Source organism: Theropithecus gelada, chromosome 2, assembly GCF_003255815.1.
Source record: "Theropithecus gelada isolate Dixy chromosome 2, Tgel_1.0, whole genome shotgun sequence".
In the NCBI taxonomy this organism is placed as follows: Eukaryota; Metazoa; Chordata; class Mammalia; order Primates; family Cercopithecidae; genus Theropithecus; species Theropithecus gelada.
The window spans coordinates 192482587-192509997 of NC_037669.1; the positions used below are offsets into that span (position 1 = coordinate 192482587).

The window sequence follows — 27411 nt, forward strand, 5'->3', positions numbered from 1 at the left end:
CCCATTTTCTGGCTCATAAGCATTTAGTTACCTTTTATCCTCTTCCAAAAAAAAAAAAAATTGTTTGTTTTTAAATATTCAGCATTAGCAACTTTCTCATAATCATTTTGGTTTACTTTTTAAACAATGACTTTTCTGTTAGCTCATCATAGCCAAAAAAAAGAGATAAAGGAATAACTATGGTCAGGCCAAAATAAAACGAAGATTACTTCCTAATGAATAAAACGTAATTGAGCAGCAAAGTAGCATTAAATATCTTTTGCTGTAGAGCACATAATACTTGGAAATTTTTCTGGAAAAATGTAGATGAGTATAAACAAATGTTAGCTTCGTTTGTACTGTAGTAGTAACTGATTTGCCTTTTTTTGTCAAGTAGCATTTTTATTTTTAGGTATAAATGAACTACGCTCTTTGAAATTCTTAAGTATTTTCAGTTGCAAAATGTTAGAATTTATTCAAAAGTAGAAATTCACTTTACATGAGATTAAAGTAAAAATCATATACAAACTGCACACTGTGGTCATAGGAGTCAGCTTCCACAGAGCTGCTAGGCTGGGCCTTTGTACACACAGACAGTAGACATCCCTTTGTTTTGCCCCTCCTTCTCTTCTTCAGCAGTCATTCAATGACAAGCGTAAAAAGAACCTCTTTTCCCGAAAATTCCCCTTCTACAAGAACAAGGACCAGAGTGAGCAGGAAACAAGTGATGCTGACCGTAAGTATGTGGATCCAGTGGTCAACTGAAAATAAAATGGAGAGGGACCTACTGCCCTGCAGTTGGTTGTTACCATGGAGACAGTTTCAAGAGCTGCAGCAGGTTGCTAATTGTCTTCAAGGGCAACTTAACAGATATAAATTAATTTGTATGCCTATCTTAACTTTTTCTGGTACCTTAGGAATTCTTAATTTAAAGCAAACATTATTTTCCAGTTATATGTTTATAATTTGAACATATAAATATGTATAAATCAATGCAATTATTTGAAGGAAAGATTTTTATGAAAAACACTTCACATTCATACATTCAAAGAATATTTTAGAGGTGGAACATGAATACATGAGAAGCTACCTGTTGATTTCTAGGTATAATATTGCGAGTCTTTGATACTGGATTCTCTGGAATCATTCCATTTTATCCTATTTCTTCATTATATGTAGACCATCTGGATTTTACTTTTAAAATAGCAAGAAATGGTCTAAAATTTTGCTTCTCGCCCTGAATCAGCCTTCCTGCTAGAACTTTCATTCTTTTGGTAGATTACAGTTAGCAGCTAGCTCATTTCAAAGTTCTAGAAATCTGTAAAAATGCTCTGTAAGATAGATGTACCTGTAATGGTCTTGGAACTGTCTCCTACTGTAGCACCAATTTCATGCATTACTGACAACTATTTTCTTTGATTATCTTTTTATTGCTTGCTCTCTGGGGACTACCCTCTACAGGAGATCCCTGACGACATGGGATCAAAAGGCCTGAGTAAGTGATCAAAATACTCCCAAGTTATTTTTTAACCTCCATCTACAGACCTACCTTATTCAGATACGTTTGGAGATTCGTGGTAGTGCCTTTCTGGCATAAGGAGGTGTATGATTTAGATTGCTTTTAGAATTTGCATGTTTATCACATGCTTGGGACTTTTATTTCTATAATACATAATTTTTGTTTTTATTTTTGTTTTTCACATGTCATTTGAAAAATGCTCATAACTATATTTTCCTTTTTGTAATTTTTATGACAGTTACTTTTGCTAGAAACTTTTAAATACAAAAATTTTTAAGATTTTGTTAAGTGTACCCTCATTATTAGAATGTAGAAATATGCTTCCTTGGAGTTTTATGTTCCCCCTTTTTTTCTGTTAAAATAATCTAAAATTATTTTGATTATGTGTTAGAAAAGCATTGCTATAATATAAAAACATAAAACACAATAGAATACTATGCAAGTAGCAGTTTATTGAGGGGATAAGTTGTGTATCTCTTTTTTTTTTTTTTGAGAAAGTTGTAAGTTACCACCGGAGTATAAGAACTATTTTGTTTTTCCTTTAGCTAAGATGTTGCCTTTGTTTTTGGTTTTTGTTGCTGCTGTTCTTGTTTAATTTTCTAGCTAGTTACTTAATCTTCATGTAAAGCTTCACACAGGTTCTAGTATGTAGAAGTCATTCAATAAATGTTGGAATGAATGAATGAAGCAAGAAGCCATTTTAGCAAATAAAATTTTTAATTTGCGCGTGTTTTCAAATTGCTTAACTATGAAAATTTACCAAACATTACTGAGTAACTTGAGGTTACAGTGACTCATAGAAGTAATCTTTTAATCTCATGTTTTCTAAATGGTTCTTTCTGTTTAGATTATTAAACATTTTGAAACTTCTTTGTTAACTCATTGATCATTAAGCATATAGCCAATATCTTCTAACTTTCTAAGACCTACATTAATAAGCATTAAATTTTACATGAGGCATTTTTCTGATTTATGCTAAGTTTATACTGGAATTTTAATCTAAACTGTAGGTACTTTTATTTCAACCGTAGTGATTTAAGTTTGTATTAGATTGAGGACAGTGTGTTTATGTACAACTCTTTCTGTTAGACACACTTTGTTATTTCTGCAGGTGCCTTTATAGGATTTAGTAAGGACCACAGATTTCCTATCAGTAGTGGCACGCATTGTTTAATCTCTTATGTTTGGGGAAAATTATCAATGAAAACCTCTAAAACTGGAAGATACTACCACAGTTTATGTATGCAATAGAATTTATTTTGAGATTGATAACATAGTTTAGAGGTGGTATGGATCAACAAATGGACCCATAGATTTTTCTTATCTGTTAAGTGAACAGAGACATAGGAAACTCTTAGAAAAAGAAACTAAATGAAGAATTTTGTTCCCATATTGATGTTACAATACATGATAATTATACCTTGACCCTATATCTCTGGTTCTAATTGAAGATTGGGACTTTGAAAGAGAAATAATATGAAAAATAGTAACTGATTATCAGACAACATTATTCAGAAAAATATTTTATTTTCTGGAGAGTGACCTAAGATCCCTTGAATAATAGATTTCTGTGCTTCATCTCACAGGAATTAAAAGAATTTATTCACCTGGTAACTTGATCATCAGATCAAGATTTTATTCAGAAAATGTTGGAGAAGACAGAAAAATATCAGTAAAATTCTAAAACTGGATATGATGGAGGTTATCACATAAAATAGATGACATAAGGCAGTTGACAAGGTGCCCATGATTATATAGTAGTAAATACTGGGAAGAAGGATGTGTTCAAGGACATTACGTGAGGCCTCAGTTGCTTATATTCTAAAATTAAGAATATAGGGCATAAACTAAGCAAAATCTTGAGAGACTTTAATATAAGAAAATAAATGCAACTTAATATAGGTAGTCATCAGGCCTTACTGGAACAAAACTCAAAGAACCCCAAGCAGAGGTTAAGTTACTCCAGGGAACCCCACCTATTGAAGAGACACAGAATAACACTAGAATATCAAGAAAAAAATGTATATCTGCTGTAAATTCATACAACCTGTGAAAAATGGGGTATTTAATTGAAGAGCAGAGAAACAGAAGTGATACCATAGAATGCTTTGCATAGACATGAATTCATTTGTTCTTTATTCTGAGGAGAAGAAGAGAGTCAGGTAAATTATTTATTTGCCCTGTTGACAGTAGCAAAAACAGAGAAATTGTTTTATCAAACCTAATTTTGCTAAACAGAACTAATGAGAGTGCGATGGAAGTTTGGGAGAATGCAGCTAAATCATCATTTGTGAAAAGCTAGAAATAAAAGCCTGTGCAGCTTTTATGCTTTAAAGGAGGTAATTTTGAAAAAGCTCAGGGGACTAAAACTAGGTAAGATTCCTTTAACAGAGACTGAAAGGAAACATAACTCAATAAAAGATACATAAGGTACTCAGAAGTAAAATTATGACGTAAGATTTGAGACAAGGTTTGTTCTTATTACATGTAGCCTTTCCATTTTTACAACTTTCCATTTTGTACAACACCTCAAAAATTTCCTCAGGCACATAGGTTTCCTGCTACATATGTCTTTTCTTTCTTCTCATTTTAAAGACGCACACATAGTTGTGCAGAGCTTGTAAATGCCAAAAACAGACTTATCTTCATTTGCATTACGAATAGGATGTAAGAGTAGTATCATTGCTTCAGATTGATGATGTAGTATTAGAGGAGAGCCAGAAGAGAAACATGATATACTCTATCAGGAAGAAACGTTTGAGTACAATGATAAAACTCGGTTAGAGAGATTTGAAATAGATCTGTTCATCAAACATCATAGTCTGGGCACGGTGGCTCACGCCTGTAATCCCAGCACTTTGGGAGGCTGAGGCCAGCAGATCACCTGAGGTCAGGAATTCGAGACCAACCTGGCCAACATGGTAAAACCCCGTCTCTACTAAAAGTACAAAAATTAGCCAGGCATGGTGGTGCACACCTATAATCCAAGCTACTCAGGAGGCTGAGGCAGGAGAATCACTTGAAGCTGGGAGGTGAAGGTTGCAGTGAGCCGAGATCACGCCACTTCTCTCCAGCCTGGGTGACATAGCAAGACTCCATCTTTAAAAAAAAAAAAAAGCCGGGCGCGGTGGCTCACGCCTGTAATCCCAGCACTTTGGGAGGCCGAGGCGGGCAGATCACAAGGTCAGGAGATCGAGACCACAGTGAAACCCCGTCTCTACTAAAAATACAAAAAATTAGCCGGGCGCGGTGGCGGGCGCCTGTAGTCCCAGCTACTCAGGAGGCTGAGGCAGGAGAATGGCGTGAACCCGGGAGGCGGAGCTTGCAGTGAGCTGAGATCCGGCCACTGCACTCCAGCCTGGGTGACACAGCGCGAGACTCCGTCTCAAAAAAAAAAAAAAAGCTGTCAAAAACAAAATAAAAATAAAAACTTGAAGAATGTGTTTGTATCATGTATGCCACAGGGATAATACCTTTACACTATTTAACAGGTAATAGGAAACAAGCTAACTCTCCATTAGAAAGCTGGACAAGAGTGCTCAAAAGATGAGCAGATGAAATAAGCATATAAAAAATGTTTAATTCCTAGTAGTGATAAGCAAAATGATGTTTCACCTGTCACTTTGCAGACTTTTGTTTAAAAGGAAAACCTGTGACGAAGAGAGTTCTGCTGAAGCCTGCTTTTAATGTGTCACAATTAGGAGTGTAAACCGGCACAGCCTTTGTGAAAAAGCACATCTTTTGACCCACTAAATACTCTTCAAAGAATTTATCCTAAGGATGTAATTAAAGATAGAGATAAAGCCTTATATATTAGAATGCTTATTATAATATTATTTAGTAATAACAGCAAAATAAAAAATTAAAACCGTGGCAAAATGCCTTACAATTAGGAAGTGCCTGATAAAGTATGATTTATCCATACTATGTAATATTCCATAACCATCAAAAATCATATTTAAAGATAATGACATGGGGAAATGCTCACTATATATGAAAAAAGTAAAATACGAAACTACACATATTGTCTCAGTCTTATAAATAAACATATGTTTGGAGCTATTTTAAATAGTGTTACTTTGAACATTCTTAACGCATGTCTTGTGGTAAGCATATATATGCCTTTCTGTTGGGGAAATAGCTAGGAAAGGAATTGCTGGGTCATATAGATACACTTTTGTCCAGCCTTAGTAGATATTGCCAGTTTTCCCAAGTAGTTTTCCCGGTTGGCCCGTTCCTAGTATAGGAACCCCCGTGGCTGCACCAGTTTTCCCATGTCGTTGTCGATGCTTGACGTGTCTGTTTTGTGTTTTCACTTTAGCCATTCTGGTGGGTGGTAGAGACGCCCTTTGTGGTTTTAATTTGTGTTTCCCTGACAAGTAATTAACTTGAACACTTTTCTGTATGTTTATTGGTTATTTGACTGTCTTCTTCGGGAAAATGCTTTTACAAGGAACATTTTCAATTATCAGAAGAAAAACATTTTATTTTTCTAGTAACATTCCAAACAATGATGATGATGCTGTTCCAAGGACCATACTTTGAGTAGCGAGGTTTTATTGTAGAAGAGCTAAGTAGGATGATATTTGAAAGAACTTGCAGAGTTTGATTGTTGTATAGCTTTTGGCAATCTTAGAGGGTTTAAGGTGAGTAGAAGAAATCCCAAAAAAAGAGATAGTGAAGAGATTTTGGTAACTTAAACTTTTTATTATATAAATATCAGATACATTCAATAGTAGAAGGGTAGTAAAAATAAACCCTGCAAGTATTTGTTTATCCAGCTTTCATAATTGTCAACTGAAAATTTACCAATTCTGTTTCTTCTTTACTCCCACTTATACTCCCCTCCCTTCACCCCATTGCAATAACTAATTTTTCTTTAGTTTACAAACTAGAGATGGCAGAGGGTGATACCAATGCTAATATAAACAGAATAACTCTTTTTTTTTAATATGGCGTGTTTCTGGGAATGAAATTTAAGGAAATAGGACAAAAAGTTAAAAGGTATATATAAATGAAGACATTCATAATTGTTGATACTTGTGAAAAACGGTTTAAAGCAAATAAAAATATCTAAATAATAAATAGCAAGGTAAATAATTTATCAATCTAATAGAATATTATACACCAATTTTAAAGTATTGCTATCAAGCCCATGTGGTGACATAGAAAGAAATATTTTAACATAAGCTTTTAAAAAACCTACCATTTGACCAGGTGCGGTGGCTCAAGCCTGTAATCCCAGCACTTTGGGAGGCCGAGTCAGGTAGATCTCCTGAGATCAGGAGTTCAAGACCAGCCTAACCAACATGGCGAAACCCGGTCTCTACTAAAAATACAAAAATTTGGGTGTGGTGGTGCACACCTGTAATCCCAGCTACTCAGGAGGCTGAGGCAGGAGAATAGCTTGAACCCGGGAGGCGGAGGTTGTAGAGAGCCGAGATCTTGCCACTGCACTCCAGCCTGGGGAACAGAGCAAGACTCCATCTCAAAAAAAAAGAAAAACCTACCATTTTACATGTGCTTACATATATTAGTGAATTCTTCTTGCAATTTTTAAAGTCCCTGCTTTATTTAAAATGTATGTAATCATGATTAAGAAAGTTATATCTTGTCTTTGAAAGAATAACAGACTTATTTTTCATTATGATAGCAGTTCAAAAATCTTATTTAATTTGAAATCTTAAGTTCAACCATTCACTGTACGTTTTAATAGTGATACTTGATTTTAGGAGACTCTGTGAGTGGTATGGTATAGCAGATACTTATCTTCAGACTTTTTTCTTTCTTGTTTTTGTTTCTTAGGGACAGGATCTCACACTGTCACTCACGCTGGAGTGCGGTGGTATGTTCATAGCTCACTGCAGCCTGGAACCCTTTGGCTTGAGTGGTCTTCCCACCTTAACCTCCTGAATAGCTAGAATTACAGACATGCACCACCAAGCCCAGCACTTTTTTTTTTTCCCCCAGACAGTGTCTCTCCATATTACCCAAGCCGATCTCGAACTCCTGGTCTTAAGTGATCCTCCTGCCTCACCTTCGCAAAGTGCTGGGATTACAGGTGTGTGCCACCATGCCCAGCCTCAAACTTTTTTTTACCTTAAAAAATTTTATTTCCACCCAGGCGCAGTAGCTCATGCCTGTAATCTCAGCACTTTGGGAGGCCAAGGCAGACGGATCACTTGATCTCAGGAGTTCAGTATCAGCCTGGCCAACATGGTGAAACCAGTCTCTACTAAAAATAGAACAATTAGCTGGGCGTGGTGCTATACACCTGTAGTGCCAGGTACTCAGGTGTCTGAGACACAAGAATTGAATTGCTTAAACCTAGGAGGCAGAGGTTGCAGTGAGCTGAGATCGTGCCACTGCACTCCAACCTGGGCAACAAAGGAAGACTGTCTCAAAAAAAGAGACTGTCTCAGAAAAAAGAAAAAAAGAAATTTCCAGCTATGTGGTGTGGTGGTTCACACTTGTAATCCCAGCACTTTGGGAAGCTGAAATGGGAGGATCCCTTAAGGCCTGGAGTTTGAGACCAGTCTGGGCAACATGGTTGAGACTTGTCTCTTTTATTAAAAAAACAAAATTTTAGCAGGGCATGGTGGTACATACCTGAAGTCCCAGCCACTCTGGGCTAAGATGGGAGGTTCACAGAAGCCCAGGAGAGGAGGTGGAGGCTGCAGTGAGCTATAGTCATACCACTGCACTCCTACCTGAGCAACAGAGTGAGGCCCTGTCCCTTTAATTTAAAAAAAAAAAGTTAAAATAAAAATGTCAGTTTCCCTGTCTCGTTGAAAGTTTTATTTTTATTTTTTAGAAATAAATCTGTTAGTCTTTGTTTAATGCAAGGAGGATATTTATTGAGAGAATACTCGAGATCACATTTACATGGATGAGGAGCGTGCCTGTGGTTTACTAAGCAATGAAGTCGTGAAACGGGCCACCTTTAAGGAGGGGACAGGCAGTTTTTGGCTGGGTGTGTTTGTTTTCATTGTCTTTTTTATGTTTTGCAAAGCAGCCACTGTCAGTCTTATCAAAGCAGAGTTTCTAAGAAATATTAGTTGGTTTTAAAATGCAGTGCCACCATTGGTGCATTCCCTTCCAGCCGAGACATTTGAATTTATGACTTCTAAAATCCTTTATCTGTATGATCTCAGAAACATGGATTTTCATCTTCAGAAACAGGAGTGAAGCTGGACTGAAAATAAGATGATCTCTTTATTTTTAATTACAAAGACATCCCTTCATTAAAATGGGCATCTATCTGCTTAAATAGTTTGTCCCCTTTGCCAGTTACTGCCGTTTCAAAAACTGAAATAGTGCCAACTATTTTCTCCATTGGGTTTTATGTCTACATTTGGACTAATTCAGGATCACTTTGCCCTTTTGACATATTCTAGTTGCTATTTCTAATAGATTTGTTCAGAAACTGTGTTGTACAAAAATAAGACATTGTCCTTAATTACAGGTGTTTTCCTTTGCTAATATTTATTATTTGAAAAAAATAATATTTTTAAAGAAAATAAAAAATGCTTTTAAAAAATTATTTTGTTATATATGGCTTATATCGCAACATTTTATTTTGATTATTTGCTTTTTAAACTCATGACACTGTTTTCTTTACTTTTTTTCATTGTCCTGCAATTTCAGAGCATGTAACTTCTAATGCCAGCGATAGTGAAAGTAGTTACCGTAAGTGTCTTAAGTTACTTGTTCTTTTGTAATCTCGAGTAATACATCCTCTGCGGGGGTGGAGGGATTCTTAGTGATACGTTCTAAAAACTTAAAGTTATATGATCTTTATTTTAAAATCAGGGAGAGACAAGTAAAATTCTGTACTTGAAAAATAAAATCATACTATATATGTAGAGGTTAATTTATAAAATTTTAATACAATACTAAAAACAGTTTAGTATTATTGGTGTACATGATATATATGTATATGTATTTTTTATAAGAAGCAAATAGTTAAATGAGGGAAAACTTGTATTTTGACATTCTGTTTAATAATTCTGTTTTTAACATGAGCACTAAAACAGTATTTTTCAGTAATGCTAAATTATCATTAGCTTTATTTCCTTTTTTATTCTTTGTCATCGGTACTGATCTGGGTCAAGTTATTGTTTATCATCAGCACTTGGTGAACAGAAGAAATAAGGGAATATTTTCAGTGATTGCCCGAAAAATAATACTAATTTCTCTTTTGCTGTTTTATATTCTTGGTTTTATTAAGTGAACTGCACAAGCATGTGATGTTTTAAACAGACTTGGGGCATGGGAGAAGGGGAGGGTACATAATATCAGTTGTAACACCTTAAAAATTAAAATTGCTTTTCTAACTTTCTTTTTTTACTGCTGTCTAATATGAAAGTAATCTTGATTACAGATGAGTATGGCTGCTCAAAAGGTCCATCCTGTTAATATCAGTCCCTAATACTTTTTCATGTTGACAGTATATACTTTTAACCATCATTCATTTGGTTGATTATTTTTCTACATAGTAGTTACTTAATGATTTTTTTTTGGTGTGGAAATGATTCCCTGTATTTCAGCATTTTATTGCTTATAACCAGAACCCACTATAGGGTAGTTGAGTGGCTTTCTAGGCTAAAAAGAGGTAATGAAAGTATATACTGTCTGTCTTACCATTTGCATGAATTATTAAGGTGTGAAATATTCAAATTGCATGTGTTTGCTAGTATGTAAGCCATGTTTTACATCCAGTACTTTAAAAAACAGCTTATAAAATACCAGTTTTATATACTTTAATAATAAAATTGAAAACAAATAAATACACACTTTTAAAGCAGAAAAGAATGTTTATGCCAATGTATGGATTTAAAAGACCTACAGCTACATACATATAATAACCAATCGCAAAATTCCTGGTAAAATTGTTATAGGATCTTGATAATTAAAGAGAATATCTTCAAATACATTATCCAATATTGATTGCTTTCATTGAACCACTTGAGTTAACATAGTCTTTTCTAATTTTCGGTGTGGGGTGAGGGGGGTGTGTGTTATTTTAAAACTAGAGTTTTTGGCTGGGCGTGGTGGTTCATGCCTATAATCCCAGCACTTTGGGAGGCCAAGGCGGGCAGATCACCTGAGGTCGGGAGTTCAAGACCAGCCTAACACAGAGAAACCCCATCTCTACTAAAAATACAAAATTAGCTGGGCACGGTGGCGCATGTCTGTAATCCCAGCTACTCGGAAGGCTGAGGCAGGAGAACCGCTTGAACCCGGGAGGTAGAGGTTGCTGTGAGCTAAGATCGCACCATTACACACCAGCCTGGCAACAAGAGCAAAACTCCATCTCAAAAAAAAAAAAAAAAAAAAACAACTCATAGAGTTTTTAACTCTTTTTATTTCTTTACACTGAATTCAGATATAGTTTGTAGACTCTTTCATTTAGAATATTTCCTAAGCTCTGAACCTTTGATTTAACCTTTAGAAGCTTTAACTTCTTGTGCTTTTAAGGTCAAAGCGAATATATTTATCTCCTTTACTATCACTGTGGTTTATTTTATTGGAAGGATTTAGTTTTATCTAAAGCTCTTTTTGACTCACATTAAATTTATTATTTTTTACAAAGTTGAGTTAGTGAATTTTTTCATCAGTGAAATAGTAACAGTAGTTTTACCTTTGCATTTATAATTTTTAATTTTACGATGTAATTATTTTAAAAATAAAATATACTGTATTCAATATTATAGTTGGTGGAACTAAAAAAGTAGCATGTTTTTAATAGTAACAAATTACCTAATATGTATATAGATGATAGATAGATAGATAGATAGGTAGATAAACTGCTCATTAAAGCATTAATCTTTAACAGATTTAATATTTCTTAGATTCTAAGTAAATATTTCTTAGATTCTAAGTAAACATAGCATCACAAATGAAGATTTTTAGATTTGATTATCTATCAAATATAATATTGATTAAATAGCCCATTTGTATTTTGTTTTACATTTAGCAAACTCACCTTTATGACTTTATAATTTGCCCCCCCCCCTTTTTTTTTTTTTTACTAAATCTTGCCATAAAGTACCTTTCCATATCTTTGCCATTTTCTCAGGAAAGTTGTAGTAATGTCTAACGTTGTTCATGAAGAATTAGATGAGCATCAATTATCTTGACACATTTTTCATCTGTGCCTTCACTTTCTAATAGGTGGTCAAGAAGAATACGTCTTATCTTATGAACCAGTGAACCAACAAGAAGGTTTGTGAAGACTATTGATGTTTTATAATCTTCTGGAAGAATATACTTTTTAATTTGGAGGGAAAAAGTCTAATACCCCCAAAAAATGTTATATTAGAATTTTTTTTTACTACATTTATATGCAGAAACTTACTACATGTGTTTATGAAACATAGGTTACTCCACAGTATATTAGAATCTAGTCATTTCATATTGACTTTTATATTTGTGTTTTATTTCCTAAGCAACTTCGTTCCAGTGTTCTTGTTAGCATCACTATCTTCCAAATAACCCTTTTTTGAAAATCTTGGAAGCATCTTTGAGCCTTCTCCGTTCCTCCTCCTCCTCATCCAGTTAGGTTCCGGCCACTGTTTGTTCTACTTCTTTCTTATTTATGACCTTCTTTTCATCCCTTCTCTCACAGTGTTAGTTCTCAGTCTCACTACCGATCTCCATTCTTCCAGCATGATCCCATACAACCCAGAGTTCATACTTCTGTTAGATCATCTTTTTAGAACACTACTACTGGGATTATATCACTTCCCACATCCAATTTCTTTTCTGCCTTCTTTGCTCTGCTTCCTTACAATTTCTACTTCAGAGCCATCTGTAAAACACTACACTTTATGCTTTGATTTGCAATGTAAAGAAACATTATCTGCTAACATACCAAATTTAACTTGGTTGATTTATCAATATGACTTCTAACAAGACTGAGTAGAGTTTAAGATCTTAGTCAACATTATAAAAGAGCAAGTTATGCATCTTTGGTTGATGGTAGAGTGAGATGGAGAAAGAAGAAAAAAAATATTTAAAACAGTTAAGGATATTTTTGTTCTGTAGTGAAATAAAATACATTGATATTTGTTGACTGTTTATTCCTTTTAACATGCAGTTTATCTTTATAGTTAATTACACTCGGCCAGTGATCATACTGGGACCCATGAAAGACCGGATCAATGACGACTTGATCTCAGAATTTCCCGACAAATTTGGATCCTGTGTCCCTCGTGAGTAAACCAGACAAAAACATTTCATTGTTACTCTTAACAATGCCTATCACGGTGTGTGGGAAAAACAGGTAGAACCATTTTTTAACGGTTTGTACCTATTTTATCAGTTACTCTTCCATCCTCCATATTGTTGTCCTTTCTCAGATTTAAACTAATCTGTTGAACTTTACAAAACAATGATATAAGTAGAAAATGGATTTATTGTGGGGTTTTTTTAATATTAAACACTTCCCCAAGTTTTTTTCTGTTAAAGATACAACTAGACCAAAACGAGATTATGAGGTAGACGGAAGAGATTATCATTTTGTGACTTCAAGAGAGCAGATGGAAAAAGATATCCAGGAACATAAATTCATTGAAGCTGGCCAGTATAACAATCATCTGTATGGAACAAGTGTTCAGTCTGTGCGAGAAGTAGCGGAAAAGGTAAGCATCAGACCAATCCCAGAATATAGCTTCTAGTCAGATATGCCTTTGACAGTATGAAAGAGTGGTAGGATAGATACAGCATTAATTAGTTTTATTAACGTAATGAATTTGCTTACCTACATGATTAATTTTTGGTGGCTCAGGAAAGTGCATACAAGATAAAACAGGTGTAAAGAAGGTAGACAAAGAAAGTGAAAATAGGAATGGTAACATGAATGTAAGAGGAGAAGTTATTTTAAGGTCATTTGCTAGAGATAGACCTTTTGTTTAACCCTAGCCCTCCAGCATATATTATAAGGAGATAAGGGCCAGGTATGGCAGCACACCCTTATAGTCCTAGCTACTAAGAAGGCTGAGTTGAGAGGATCACTTAAGCCTGGGAATTTGAGGCTGCAGCGAGCTATGATCATGCCACTGAACTCCAGCCTGGGCAACAGAACAAGACCCTGGCTCTTAAAAAAAAAAAAAAAAGAAAAGAAAAGAAAAAGATCAATAAATCTAACCACTTAAAATTTTTAAAAACTTTTTTTATGGCCAAAGAACTTTTCCAAAAACTATTAGAAAACACCATTAACAATGTCAGAAAACAACTGATGGAAAAAATTTGCAAGAAGAAAAGGGCTAATATTCCCAATATATAAAGAACTCATAAAAACAGGGAATAGAGACCAGAAACCCAATAGGGAAAAAAAAAAATGGACAAAAGATGAGAATACATAGTTCACACAAAAATAAGATATAAAAATGGCCTTTGTACATAGGATATGATGTCCAACCATTTCAAATGAATAACTACATTGAAGAGGGGAGAAGGGAGAAGTCTTAATCCCAGAGATTCTTTAACACAAGCTGAAGACAGAAAGATCTGTAAACAAAATAAAATTCTAATTAGTAGGTTTGTTGGGTGGAGTGTATGGTCTTACAGTTCTGAAACTAATATAGATTCTAGGGCTGAGCAAATCAACTAATGTAATGACAGTAGTGGGAGTGAGGTGTGACTGTCAGAGAAAGGGAGAGGATAAAATGAACTCTGATCATTGGATTGGAGATATTAGATAATTAGAGCTATGAATATGAACCCATGAATTGTAATAGAGGAGATCTAGAAAGATGTGTATTTACATATACACACACGTATGCTTATTTGCTCTATCCACTAAGAAGACCTAAAACTAACCCTGAATAAGCCATGAAAATATCTGGTGCCCAGGTCTTGGCTTCTAAATATAATTCGTTAATTGAAAGATCCAGGACTCCTTAGAGAAATGGCTGATTCTGGGGCCAGGACTGGAAAAGTGCAAGATGAGCCTGTAACATTTTTGCTGCCAGAAAAACAAGGGAGCAGTCCGCGAGTGAGGAGGGTGTGTAAAAAGGCAAGGAACCAAGCTGTGGGTCCCCCACCGGCCAAGCCTGAGATAATGTGAATATCAAGATAAATGATAATCACAGATTATAATACATAGAGTAAAATTAAAATCCTAGACTCCGTAATGAAATAAACACAGATGGCCCCCAACTTAGAATGGTTCAGCTTTACAGAGGCGCAAAAGTGATGCATATTCAGTAGCAGCCATACTTCAAGTACCCATACGGCCTTTCTGTTTTTCACTTGTAGTACAGGACTCAATGAATTACATGAAAAATTCAACACTTAATTATAAAACAGGTATGTTGGATGATTTTGTCTGACTGTAGAGTAAGTGTTCTGAGCACATTTAAGGTAATCTAGGCTAAGCTACGATGTTCAGTAGGGTAGGTATATTAAACGCATTTTCAATTTATAGTATTTTCAACTTGTGATGGGTTTATTGGGACATAACTCCCATCATAAGTCAAGGAGCATCTGTATATGAGTAAATAAGTGGATAGAAGGGAACACTTTGGACTGTCTACTAATCAAGGTAGAAGAAATGATTCGAAAATCTTTTGAAAACTGCATGGTAATAATTGTTTCAGGCAAAAATAATCAGTGTATTCTAAAATTAGTGAACATTTGATGAAAAATGGGATATCTATATAGTCTCAAAGTGTCCTCCCCCAAAATACTTATCAGTTACAAAGGCAAAAGTAATAATTTTACAGTGGAGAAACCTAGCAGATAAAACCTTAAACAAGTGATCAAAATTAGCATCACTACCAGTGGGACAGATAGATATAATGTCACCTCCCAGATATGATGGACTGAGAAGGACACACATTATATCTGTGGTATTCCTGCCAAAAATGTGTAACCTGCCATCCAAGAGTGAGGAAACACACAAACCCAGGTTGAGGCATATTCTATGACATAATATTTTATACTCTTCAAAAACATCAAGATCAAGAAAGACCAAGACTGAGGAATTGTGTCAGATTGATGGAGACTAAGGAGGCTTTACAGCTAAACACAGTGTGTGATCCTATGATCCTGAATTGGATCCTGGACCAGGAAATTTTTTTTTTCTTTTCCAATAAGGAACATTAGATGGCCACTTGGAATCATATTGTGATTATATAAGAGATGCCATTGTTTTTAAGAAATATGAGGTAAAGGAGCATTATGCAGTTTTTTCTCAAACTATTATGTACATATATAGAAAGAGCTAAAGCAAACATAGAATATTAATATTTCAGTATCAAGTTACTAAAATGTTTAAGCAATAATGTAAAATATTTATATCTGATAAAAGTAGATAATGGATACATAGTGTCTGTTATTTACTTTTCTATATGTTTGGAGTATTTTACAGTATTAAATTTGTTATTTTAAGTGTGCCCACCAAATTGAAATTATCATGTATTGACTTGGACTCAAGTCCTTGGGTTAGAAGTTGCATTATGGGGCCAAGTGTGGTGGCTCACACCTATAATCCGAGCACTTTGGGAGGCCGAGGTGGGTGGATCACTTGAGGTCGTGAATTTGAGACCAGCCTGACCAACATGGTGAAACCCCATCTGTACAAAAAACACAAAAATTAGCTGGGTGTGGTGGCGCACACCTGTTATCCCAGCTACTGGGGAGGCTGAAGCAGGAGAATTGCTCAAACCCAAGAAGCGGAAGTTGGAATAAGCCAAGATCGTGCCACTGCACTCAAGTCTGGGTGACAGAACAAGACTTCGTCTCAAAAACAAACAAAAAACTGAAGTTGCGTTATGGGGGAGGGCCTGATTTCAAATGTATTAGAAGCAAATCTGTCATAAATAATAACTACTACTCTGCTTACCATGGAAATGCCCATCTGTATTAAAAACCTAAGTATCTTTTGTCAGTGAGTTTAAGCCTCTCAGAAAAGTTGTCATTTAATTCCAGAATTGGGTCCCATATGCTAGTTTATGAGTTTTTGTCTGTTCCTAGTAAAATGAGAAATAGAAGGATTGAGTAGTGGTAATGAGGTTTCACACATTTGTTTATTTAAAAGGTTTGCCCTTACTCTAGGATTTTTTATCTTTTATGAAATGATAGCTATGGGGAGATGGTAGTTTGGGGTCTTTATGAATACTTTTTCTTGGCAGAATGAAAAATAGGAACCTGGGCCTGGTACAGTGGCTCATGCCTATAATCCCAGCACTTCCGGAGGCTGCGGTGAGAGGATCACTTGAGCCCCAGGAGTTCAAGACCAGCCTAGACAACAGAACAAGACCCTGTCTCTTAAATTTAAAAAAAAGAAAAGGGAGTGGGGGAGCTCTGGTTTTCACCATTTTGAGAAATTACTGATCTGTGAAAACTAGGAACTGTATTCTCATTCCTTTTTAAATATAACATTTGTTTGAAAATGGCAAATTAATTATACATAATCATTTCATTTCCTATCAAGTTTGCTGAGAGAAGTGACAAGTTTGCTTAAAGTGAACAAGGATCCAGACATACCACGATTTAGACTCTGGGCCTGTGGGAAATGTACCTTTGATATTATTGAGAATATTTGGTTCACTTGTTTTTTTTCCTTTGTTCCTTTTATTTTAGGGCAAACACTGTATCCTTGATGTGTCTGGAAATGCCATAAAGAGATTACAGATTGCACAGCTTTACCCTATCTCCATTTTTATTAAACCCAAATCCATGGAAAATATCATGTAAGTGTAAATGCCTGAGGCATAGCCTCTGTGTACAAATTCAGTCACTGTAGGGTAATTTATTTACTCTCCCTGCATCTCAGTTTCTATATCTATAAAACTGAGATATAGTAGTATGTATATTCACCTCAGATTATGTGGTGAGGATTAAATAAGCACTATGGGTTTTAAATTGTCGTTGTAAGCATCATCATTAATATTACTAAAGTTATAAGGTAACGTGTTAGAACTTTAAATAGCTCCATGTGGCTAGTGGCTACTGAAGTATGCAGCACAGCTCTCAGGTAACCATTAAGAGAACAGAAGAATGTGTAACCATTATGTAATACTTTTGGGGGACAAAAAAATAGAATCTAAGTAAAAATTAAGAAAGAGCAAATAGAAACATAGAACAAGTGAGGCAAAACCATATAAATAGTAAGATGGTATAAACTAAGGCAAATATTAGACTACTGGACTAAATGTTCCAATTAAAAGACAAGGATTGTCAGAATGGGTGAAGAAAAAAGTAAATTATATGTTGCTTTCATCAGACACACCTTAAAAATTAGGCTATGGGAAGGTTGAAAGTAAGAGAATAGAAAAAGCTATACCATGCTAAACTAGGCCAATTTTTATATTGCTGACGAAGTATACTTTAAGGCAAGAAGTACTACTTGCCTTAAGAGTGACATTTCATAAAAGTAAAAGATTCACTCCAGCAGGAGGATCTGTTCATACATTTGTTTGCACTTAATAGCATTCTCAAAACATAAAAAGTACAAATTGACAGCTTCATAGGGGCGAAAAGGTAATTCCAAAATCATCGAGAAGGAACCTAACATACCTGTGAGGAAGCAATTAAATAAGAAAACAAATATAAAAAATCAGTGAAGGCACAGAATAACACAAATTAAAAACTTTACCTACTTGACATATGTTAAACACTGCACTCACCATCTGCAGAATACACATGGATTTCCAGTGTACATGAAACAATTACCAAAACTCATCATTTGCTGGATTACAAATTTCAAATGATAGAAAACAAATACTTTCTGACTATAATGCAATTTAAATGGAAACCAATAACTAAAAGATAACTAGAAAATTCTCATATATTTGGAAATTAAGCATTATGCTTCTGAGTGAGTCAAAGAAGAAATCACAGAATAAATTAATGTTTTGAACTAAATAGTAATGAATTGCCAAGTAATGAGTTTGGAGGCTTTCATAGCTTTGTTGAAGGAATACACACAGCTTTAAATGTTAGGAAGGAATGTTGAAAATCAAATATTAGGAAAGTTGAAAATCTAAGATTTTGAGAAATTGAAAAAATATCAGTCAAACTCAAAATTATAGAAGGTGGGGCACAGTGGCCAGCCCCTATAATCCCAACACTTCAGGAGGCCTAGGTGGGCGGATTGCTTGAGTTCAGGAGTTCAAGACCAGCCTGGGCAACATGGTGAGACTCTGTCTCTACTAAAAATACAAAAAAATAGCCAGGCATGGTGGTGTGCGCCTGTCGTCCCAGCTACTTGGGAGGCTGAGATGGGGGGATTGCTTGAGCACAGGGAGTGGAGGTTGCAGCGAGCCAAGATCATGCCATCGCACTGCAGCCTGGTGACAGAGCAAGACCCTGTCCCAAGTCAAAAAAAGAAGAAAACAGTATTAAAAAAATTTAAAAATAAAAAATACGGCAGAGCAGAAATTAATGAAATAGAAAACAAACATAAAAGAGGATCAACAAAGCCAAAAGTGTTCTCTTTGAAAAGACAGTAAACCACTAGGAGTGATCAAGAAAAGAAAGAAGGCACATCAATATGAATATCAGGCATGAAAAAGAGGATATGACTCCACATGCAGCAGACATCAGAGAGGTTGACAGAGGCAGCCCAACAGGAAAAAGGACAAAGGGCTTGGACACATCGCAAAAGAGAACCTCCAAATAATAAGCATGTGAGATAGTGCCCAATTAATTATGGAAATACAAGTTAAACCCTGATGTCTTATACTACCACCTACATACCAGAATAGTTAAAATGAAAAAGACAGAAAATATTTAATGCCAGCAAGGATGTGGAGCAACTGAAACTCATAACAGTGTTAGGGGTGCAAATTGGTGCATCTTCATTGGTAAACTGTTTATAGTATCATAATGTCTCCTAAAGCTTAACATACACATTAGTTATGACCCAGAAGTCATATTCTTAGATACACACTCAACAGAAATGCTTACATGTGTTTACAAAGACATGTACAAGAGTGATGACAGTACTGTTCAAGTAGTCAGCAGCTGTCAGGTGCAGTAGCTCACACCTGTAATCCCAACACTTTGGGAGCCCAAGACAGAAGGATTCCTTGAGGTCAGGAGTTGGAGACCAGCCGGAGCAACATAGCACAACCCTGTCTCTACAAAAAACTTTAAAGGTAGCTGGATGTGATGGTGCATTCCTATAATCCCAGCTACTCAGGAGGCTGAAGCAGGAGGATCCTTTGAGCCCAGGAGTTCGATTGAGGCTGTAGTGAGCTATGCTTGCACCACTGCACTCCAGCCTTGGTGACAGAGTGAGACCCTGTCTTTAAAAAAAAAAAAAAAAAAAAGAGTCAAATACTGTCAGCAGTAGAATATGTAAATAAATTATGACATATTCACAACGAAACATTGTATGATAATGAGTGAGAGTGAGCAATCTCCCGCCACATACAAAAGTATGGAAGAATCTCACAAGTACGATTTGAGTTAAAAACAAAAACCTCGACCTAAAGATATACATACTCTATGATTCCAAATTTAATAATTGCTTGTAGAAGTCAAACAGAGGTTACCCTGTGAGAAGGGGCTGGTGACTAGAGTGAGCACACCCCGATTCTGGGGTACTAGTGATGTTCTGTGTCTTGACCTAAGTACACAGGTACATGTAAGTTTGTGAAAATGTAACAAGCTGAATGATACGATTTTTCTGATATTGCTCAGCTGTGTTTGAAACATATACTTCAGAAAATGTTAAGGAAAAAATAGAAAGGGAAAAGAGAAATAGAAAACCTAAATAATCTAGTACTTATTAAAGACTTGAACCGATCATAAAAATCCTTTCCACAAATTAAATACTAAGCCTAGAGGACTTACTAAATTCTACCAAAAGCTAAGAAGCTATGTCAATTGTATACAAACTCTTCAACTAATTTATGAGCATTAATTTGATACCCAAAGCTGGAAAGGACTATATAGGAAAGGAAAATGATAAAGCCAGTCTTAATTATGACTACAGATGCAAGAACCCTTACCAAAATAGGAGCAAATTGAATCAAACAATTTTTTTAATAAGGCAAAATATAACAACCAAGTGGGTATGTTCCTGGTTTGCAACACTGCTTTAACATTTAAAAACTAATCAATTATGGAGCTAGAGGGAAGATGGAAGAGTAGGAAGCTCTGAGAATCTGTCTCCCCACCCAGACAACAACTGCACTGGCAGAATCTGTCTGATGTCACTGTTTTGGAACTCTGTTCACCATTTTTACCTGTTTGGAACTCTGAAGTCTGTTGAAGGCTCATAACTTCCAGGGAAAGGTTTGAAAGGTTAATTTCAGCTCTTAACATGGTAGCAACTACCTGTTCCTCTACCCTCAGCTCCATAGCATGTAGCCATGCACACATTTTCAAGCGGCTTTGCGTACGGTTTGTGGCAGCCAGTGTGGACAATAAGGATTCTGTCCTCCAAATAGCAGGGATCTTTGCTGTGATAGCTAATTACTGCTTCTGATCATGGAGGTGCGGCCATACAGCCATAAAGTGAGCCATTGTTGCAGACCCCACTGCCACTGTTACAAGCCTGGAAGCACTGGAGGCTGAAGTGACTTTTAAAGATTTAAAGGGCCATTGCCTTCAGTGGTGATTAGTGAGGAGAAAGAAAAACAAAATCAAATGAAAACAAAGGGCTAGTGCCTCCCCCTTCCACCCGCACCACACACACACACACACACACACACGCACACACACACACGCACACACACACACCTTTTTTCTTGCCCCCGTTTTGGGGGCCAGACCTGGACATTCAAAAGTAACCATGTATGTGAGGGGAGATTTTCATATCCATGGAAAATCACAGGCTTAGAAAATACCTGAAAAGACTGGCTGATTCCTGGTACAGAAACACCTTGCAACAGTAAACAATAAAATTAAATTTTAAATAAAACAGCAAACCCTAGGAAAGGAAAAGAATGTGATCTCCAGAGTTACCACATTGTAAGAGTTAAATGTGCAGTTTCCAACAAAAAATCACAAGACATACAAAGAAACAGGAAAATATAGCCCATTCAAAGGAAAAATAAACTATCCCTGCAGAAGACTATCCTTGAGAAAGAGTTAGACTTAGACTGTAAAACAAGATGCTAAATGAGCTAAAAGACATGGACAAAGTCTCAAGAAAATGATAGGCCCAGCGCAGTGGCTCATGCCTGTGATTCTAGCACTTAGAAGGCTGAGACGAACCACCTGAACTCAGTGGTTCGAGACTAGCCTGGGCAACATAGTGAGACCTTGCCTCTACAAAAAGTCAGCAAAAATTGGCCGGGCGCGGTGGCTCAAGCCTGTAACCCCAGCACTTTGGGAGGCCGAGGCAGGCAGAACACCTGAGGTCAGGAGTTTGAGACCAGCGTGGGCAACGTAGTGAAACCCCATCTCTACTAAAAATACAAAAATTAGCTGGGCGTGGTGGTGGGCATCTGTAATCCCAGCTGCTTGGGAGGTTGAGGCGCAAGACTTGCTTGAACCCAGGAGGCGGAGGTTGCAGTGAGTGGAGACCACACCATTGCACCCCACCCTGGGCAACAAGAGCAAAACTCCGTCTCAGAAAAATAAAAATAAACAAAAATTAGCTGGCCATGGTGGCACGAGCCTCTGGTCCCAGCTGCACGCGAAGCTGAGGTGGGAGGATCTCTTGAGCCTGGGAGGTCAAGGCTGCAGTGAGCCAAGATCATGCCACTGCACTCCAGCCTGAGCAACAGAGGGAGACCTTGTCTCCAAAAAGACAAAGGAAAAAAAGATGAAAAAGATACGTCAACAAAATGGAAATATCAACAAAGAAATAAAAAACATAAAAAGAAACCAAAAGGAAATTCTGGAACTAAAAATAACTGAAATGGAAAATTCACTACAGGGATTCAGGGAGATTTGAGCAGACAGAAGAGAGAGTCAACAAATTTAACTTGAAGATACAACAATGGAAATTATTTAGTCTGAGAAACAGAGAAATGATGGAAGAAAAGGGCCTATAAGACACCATCAAGTAGTCAACTCACATTGTGGGAGTGCTGGAGGAGAACAGAGAGGGGAAGGGCAGAGAGATTGAAGAAATAATGGCCAAAAACATCCCACGTTTGATGAAAGACACGAATATAATCCAAGAAAATCAAGGAACTCAAAGCAGGATAAACTTAGATACCCACACGGAGGCACATTATAATCAAACTGTCAGAATATGGAGAGAATCTTGAAAGCAGCAACTTACCACACACAGGGGATTTCCCAATAAGATTATCAGTCGATGTTTTTGTTTGTTTTTTGAGACAAAGTCTCTGTTTGTCACCCAGGCTGGAGTGCAGTGGCTTACTGCTTACACAGGTTACTGCTGCCTTAACTTCCTGGGCTCAGGCAGCCGCTCACCTCAGCCTCCCTAGTAGCTGGGGCTGCAGACGTGCACCACCACGCCTGGCTAATTTTTGTATTTTTTATGGAGACAGGGTTTTGCCATGTTTCCCAGGATGGTCTCAAACTCCTGAGCGCAAGTGATCCACCCACCTCAGCCTTCCAAAGTGCTGGGATTACAGGTGTAAGTAAATATCCACCAGGCCCAGCCATCAGCAGACTTTTTTTTTTTTTTTTTTTTTTTTTTGGAGACAGGGTCTACTCTGTCTCCCAGGTTGGAGTACAGTGGCACAGTCTCAGCTTACTGCAACCTCTGCCTCCTGGGTTCAAGTGATTCTCCTGCCTCAGCCTCCTTAGTAGCTGGGATTACAGGCACCCACCACTGAGTCCTGCTAATTTTTGTATTTTTAGTAGTGACGGGGTTTCACCATGTTGGCCAGGCTGGTCCCAAACTCCTGACGTCAGGTGATCCACCTGCCTCAGCCTCCCAAAGTGCTGGGATTACAGGCATGAGCCACCATGCCCTGCCAGCAGATATTTTATCCAAAACTTTGGAGGCCAGAAAACAGTGGGTTCAAAACACTGAAGAAAAAAAAAAAATTTAACTGTCAACAAGGAATCCTGTATCTGGCAAAACTATTCTTCAAAAATGAGGGAGAAATTAACACTCACCCAGATAAAAACTGAAAGAGTTCATTACCTGTAGTTCTACCTTACAAGAAATGCTGAAGATAATTTTTTAGGGTGGGATGAAAGAATACTAGACAGTAACTCTACAAAATACCAAAGCAAACATCATAATTAATGGCAAAATATTGAAGGCTTTCCTTTAAGTTGGGAATGAACTCTCATATACTCATCATCCAGCTGCAGCCATAATTATCCACTTAGGACCAATCTTGTTTCTCTCCACTCACACCTACCTCCTTACACCTTCATTCCAGATTATTTTGAAACAAGTCTCAGACATTTCTATCATTTTGTCTGTGTAAATCACTGTGTATTTGTATTTCTTCAGTTTGTTGGAATAAAATTTTAAATAACATCTATTCGTGGCAGTTGGTTAAGTTGTTTAACCTATATATTCTCTCCCCACATCTCTCTTTTATGCCCCACCCCACCCCCGCACCACCTCCCATTTATTTGTGATAGAACCCAGGTCATTTCTTGTGCAGAGATTTCCCCACACTGTATTTTCTGATTACCTTCTCATGGGGTTATTTATATGGATGTTTGTCCCCTTATTTTCTGTAAACTGATACGTAGATCTCTAAGTCATTTTAATATGAAATTTTCATCAAAGTCAAAAGTGTCATAAATTAATGAATAGGTGTTTTGGCTACACTGAGCTGATGCAGAATTTGTTAAAACCCTCTGTCATTCCAAGTATATAGCAACATATTCAGTAGCTAAATGTAGTTTTTATTGTTTTTATTTTCATTTATTTATTTATTTATTTTGTTGTTGTTGTTGAGACAGAGTCTCCGTCACCCAGGCTGGAATGCAGTGGCATGACCTCAGCTCACTGCAACCTCTGCCTCCCGGGTTCAAGCAATTCTCCTGCCTCAGCCTCCCAAGTAGCTGGGACTACAAGCATGCGCGACCACTCCCACCTAATTTTTATATTTTTGGTAGAGACAAGGTTTCGTCTTGTTGGCCAGGCTGGTCCTGAACTCCTGACCTCAGGTGATCCACCTGCCTCGGCCTCCCAAAGTGCTGGGATTACTGGTGTAAGCCACCATGCCCAGTCTATTATTTTTATTTTTAAAAATCCCAGAAACAGGCTGGGCTCAGTGGCTCACACCTGTAATCCCAGCACTTTGGGAGACTGAGGTTAGCAGATCACCTGAGGTCAGGAGTTTGGGACTAGCCTGCCCAACTATGAAACCCCATCTCTACTAAAAATATAAAAATTAGCCGGGCGTAGTGGCGCATGCCTGTGATCCAGCTACTTGAGAGATGGAGGCAGGAGAATCGCTTAAACCCAGGAGGCAGAGGTTGCAGTGAGCCGAGATCATGCCACTGCACTCCAGCCTGGGTGACAGAGTGAGACCCTGTCTCAAAAAAAATAAAATCCCAGAAATGGCCAGAATGACTCAAGTTTTTAATGACATTCATATTTTCAACAGAGTTCAACTTTTCATGATTTTCTATTTTATATCTTCTCTCCTTTGTCATCTTTTTTTAAAAAGTATTACAATGTGGTAATTATCAATTTCTGTATTTATTTGCATAGGGAAATGAATAAGCGTCTAACAGAAGAACAAGCCAGAAAAACGTTTGAGAGAGCCATGAAACTGGAACAGGAGTTTACTGAACATTTCACAGGTTGGAACCACATTGTAACAGTCCTCTTTAAGATAGAATTTTGCTCTGAAGCCATGTGAACTGACCCATGCAAGTGGATTTTGAACTATGCCTGCATCTACCAGTAGTAACTAGTACTGTCATTTTCAGAACAAACCCTTAAGATCAGTGGATTTGTCCTGTGGGAAATTCATCTAGCCTAGGCAGTGGTGCTGGGGAATCTTTTTGGGAGACGGAGTTTTGCTCTGTCGCCCAAGCGGAGTGCAGTGGTGTGACTCAGCTCCCTGCAACCTCTGCCTCCCAGGCTCAAGTGATTCTCCTGCCTTAGCCTCCTGAGTAGCTGGGACTACAGGCATGCACCACCATGCCTGGCTAATTTTGTATTTTTAGTAGAGATGGGGTTTCACCATGTTGGCCAGGCTCGTCTTGAACTCCTGACCTCAGGTGACCCACCTGCCTCAGCCTCCCAAAGTGCTGGGATTACAGGAGTGAACCACCGTGCCCCGCCAGGAATCTTGAGATTCAATGTTTCTTAGGATATTGATTAGAACAGCAAAAACAGGAATAATTCATACTTGACCAGGGAAAAAGAGATTTAGATTTCATTTATTCTATGAAACTCATGATTTTTCTCTTATCCTTTATAAATTTTGATCCATTTTCTCTAGCCATGTTGAGGTATAATTGACAAAATGTGTATATATTCACGGCATATAATGTGATGTGATAAACGTATACATTGTAAATTGATTAACACAATCAAGGTAACATGTCTTTCACCACACAGTTACCATTTTGTGTGTGTAGGGAAGATGCTTAATACTCTTTATTAACAATAGTCACTATTGCTGTAGATTAGATCCCCAGAATTTACTCATCTTATAACTGAAAGTTTGTACCCTTTCACCAACATCTCCCCATTTCTTCTACTCTGCAGTCTCTGGAAACCACCTGTGTTTCAATGAGTTCTACTTTTTTAGATTCCACGTAGAAATGAAATACAGTATTTGCTTTGCTGTGTCTGGCTTATTTCATGTAGCATCAGGTCCTCCACATTCACTCATGTTGGTTGTTGCAGATGATAGGATTTTCATTTTTATGGCCTAATAAAATATTCCATTGTTGTATATATACCATATACATACATACATATATAGATATGTGTATTTGTTGTTTCTTGTTTTTAGTTTTTTCTCTTTTTTTTTTTTTTTTTTTGGAGACAGAGTCTAGTTCTGTCGCCCAGGCTGGAGTGCAGTGGCGCGATCTCGGCTCACTGCAAGCTCCACCTCCCGGGTTCACGCCATTCTCCTGGCTCAGCCTCCCGAGTGACTGGGACTACAGGCGCCGCCACCACACCCTGCTAATTTTTAGTATTTGTTAGTAGAGACGGGGTTTCACTGTGTTAGCCAGGATGGTCTCGACTCCTGACCTGGTGATCCACCTGCCTCAGCCTCCCCGAGTGCTGGGATTGCAGGCATGAGCCACCACGCCCAGCCTGTTTTTGGTTTTTTTGTTCATTTCTGAGACAGGGTCTTGTTCTTGCCCAGGCTGGAGTACAGTGCCATGATCATGGCTCACTGCAGCCTCAACCTCCTGGGCTCAAGCAATTCTCCCTCTTCAGCTTCCTTAGTAGCTGGGACTACAGGCGTGCAGCACCACACCTGGCTAATTTTTTATTTGTAGAGACAGGGTCTCGCTATGTTGCCTAGGCTGGTCTCAAACTCTTAGGCTCAAGCAGTTCTCCTTCCTCAGCCTCCCAGAGTGCTTGGATTATAGGTGCACTGCACCTGGCCTACAATACTTTCTTTATTCATTCAACTTTTTTTTTTTTTTTTTTTTTTTTGAGATGGAGTTTTGCTCTTGCTGCTCAGGCTGGAGTGCAGTGGCGTGATCTCAGCTCACCACAACCTCCCAGGTTCGAGCAGTTCTCCTGCCTCAGCCTCCTGAGTAGCTGGGATTACAGGCATGTGCTACCACACCCGGCTAATTTTGTATTTTTAGTAGAGACGGGGTTTCTCCATGTTGGTCAGGCTGGTCTCAAACTCCTGACCTCAGGTGATCTGCCCGCCTCGGCCTCCCAAAGTGCTGGGATTACAGGCGTGAGCCACCGGGCCTGGCTCATTCATCTTTTGAGAGACTCTTAGGTTATTTTCCTATCTTGGCTATTGTTGATTATGTTGCAGTGAACATAGGACTGCAGATTTCTCTTCAACATACCCATTTCTTTTCCTTTGGGTTTGTTGTTGTTGGCTTTTTGTTTGTTTTTATTGTTT

General features: G+C 37.4%; 1 protein-coding gene across 7 annotated transcripts in view; it reads left to right on the top strand.

Annotated features, from left to right (window-relative positions):
• The window catches only part of DLG1 (discs large MAGUK scaffold protein 1), a 280132-nt gene that overhangs the window by 245970 nt on the left and 6751 nt on the right, over window positions 1-27411 (top strand). For 2 of the 7 annotated variants that reach the window (XM_025376053.1, XM_025376052.1), the window contains 8 exons: window positions 1441-1474; window positions 9146-9187; window positions 9867-9902; window positions 11675-11725; window positions 12613-12714; window positions 12971-13143; window positions 17090-17199; window positions 25068-25159. In XM_025376053.1, coding sequence (XP_025231838.1) covers window positions 1441-1474; window positions 9146-9187; window positions 9867-9902; window positions 11675-11725; window positions 12613-12714; window positions 12971-13143; window positions 17090-17199; window positions 25068-25159 — 640 coding nt within the window. Of the gene's footprint in view, window positions 1-615; window positions 716-1440; window positions 1475-9145; window positions 9188-9866; window positions 9903-11674; window positions 11726-12612; window positions 12715-12970; window positions 13144-17089; window positions 17200-25067; window positions 25160-27411 lie in introns of all 7 variants that reach the window. The other 5 variants (XM_025376048.1, XM_025376049.1, XM_025376051.1 and 2 more) reach the window with 3 other exon arrangements.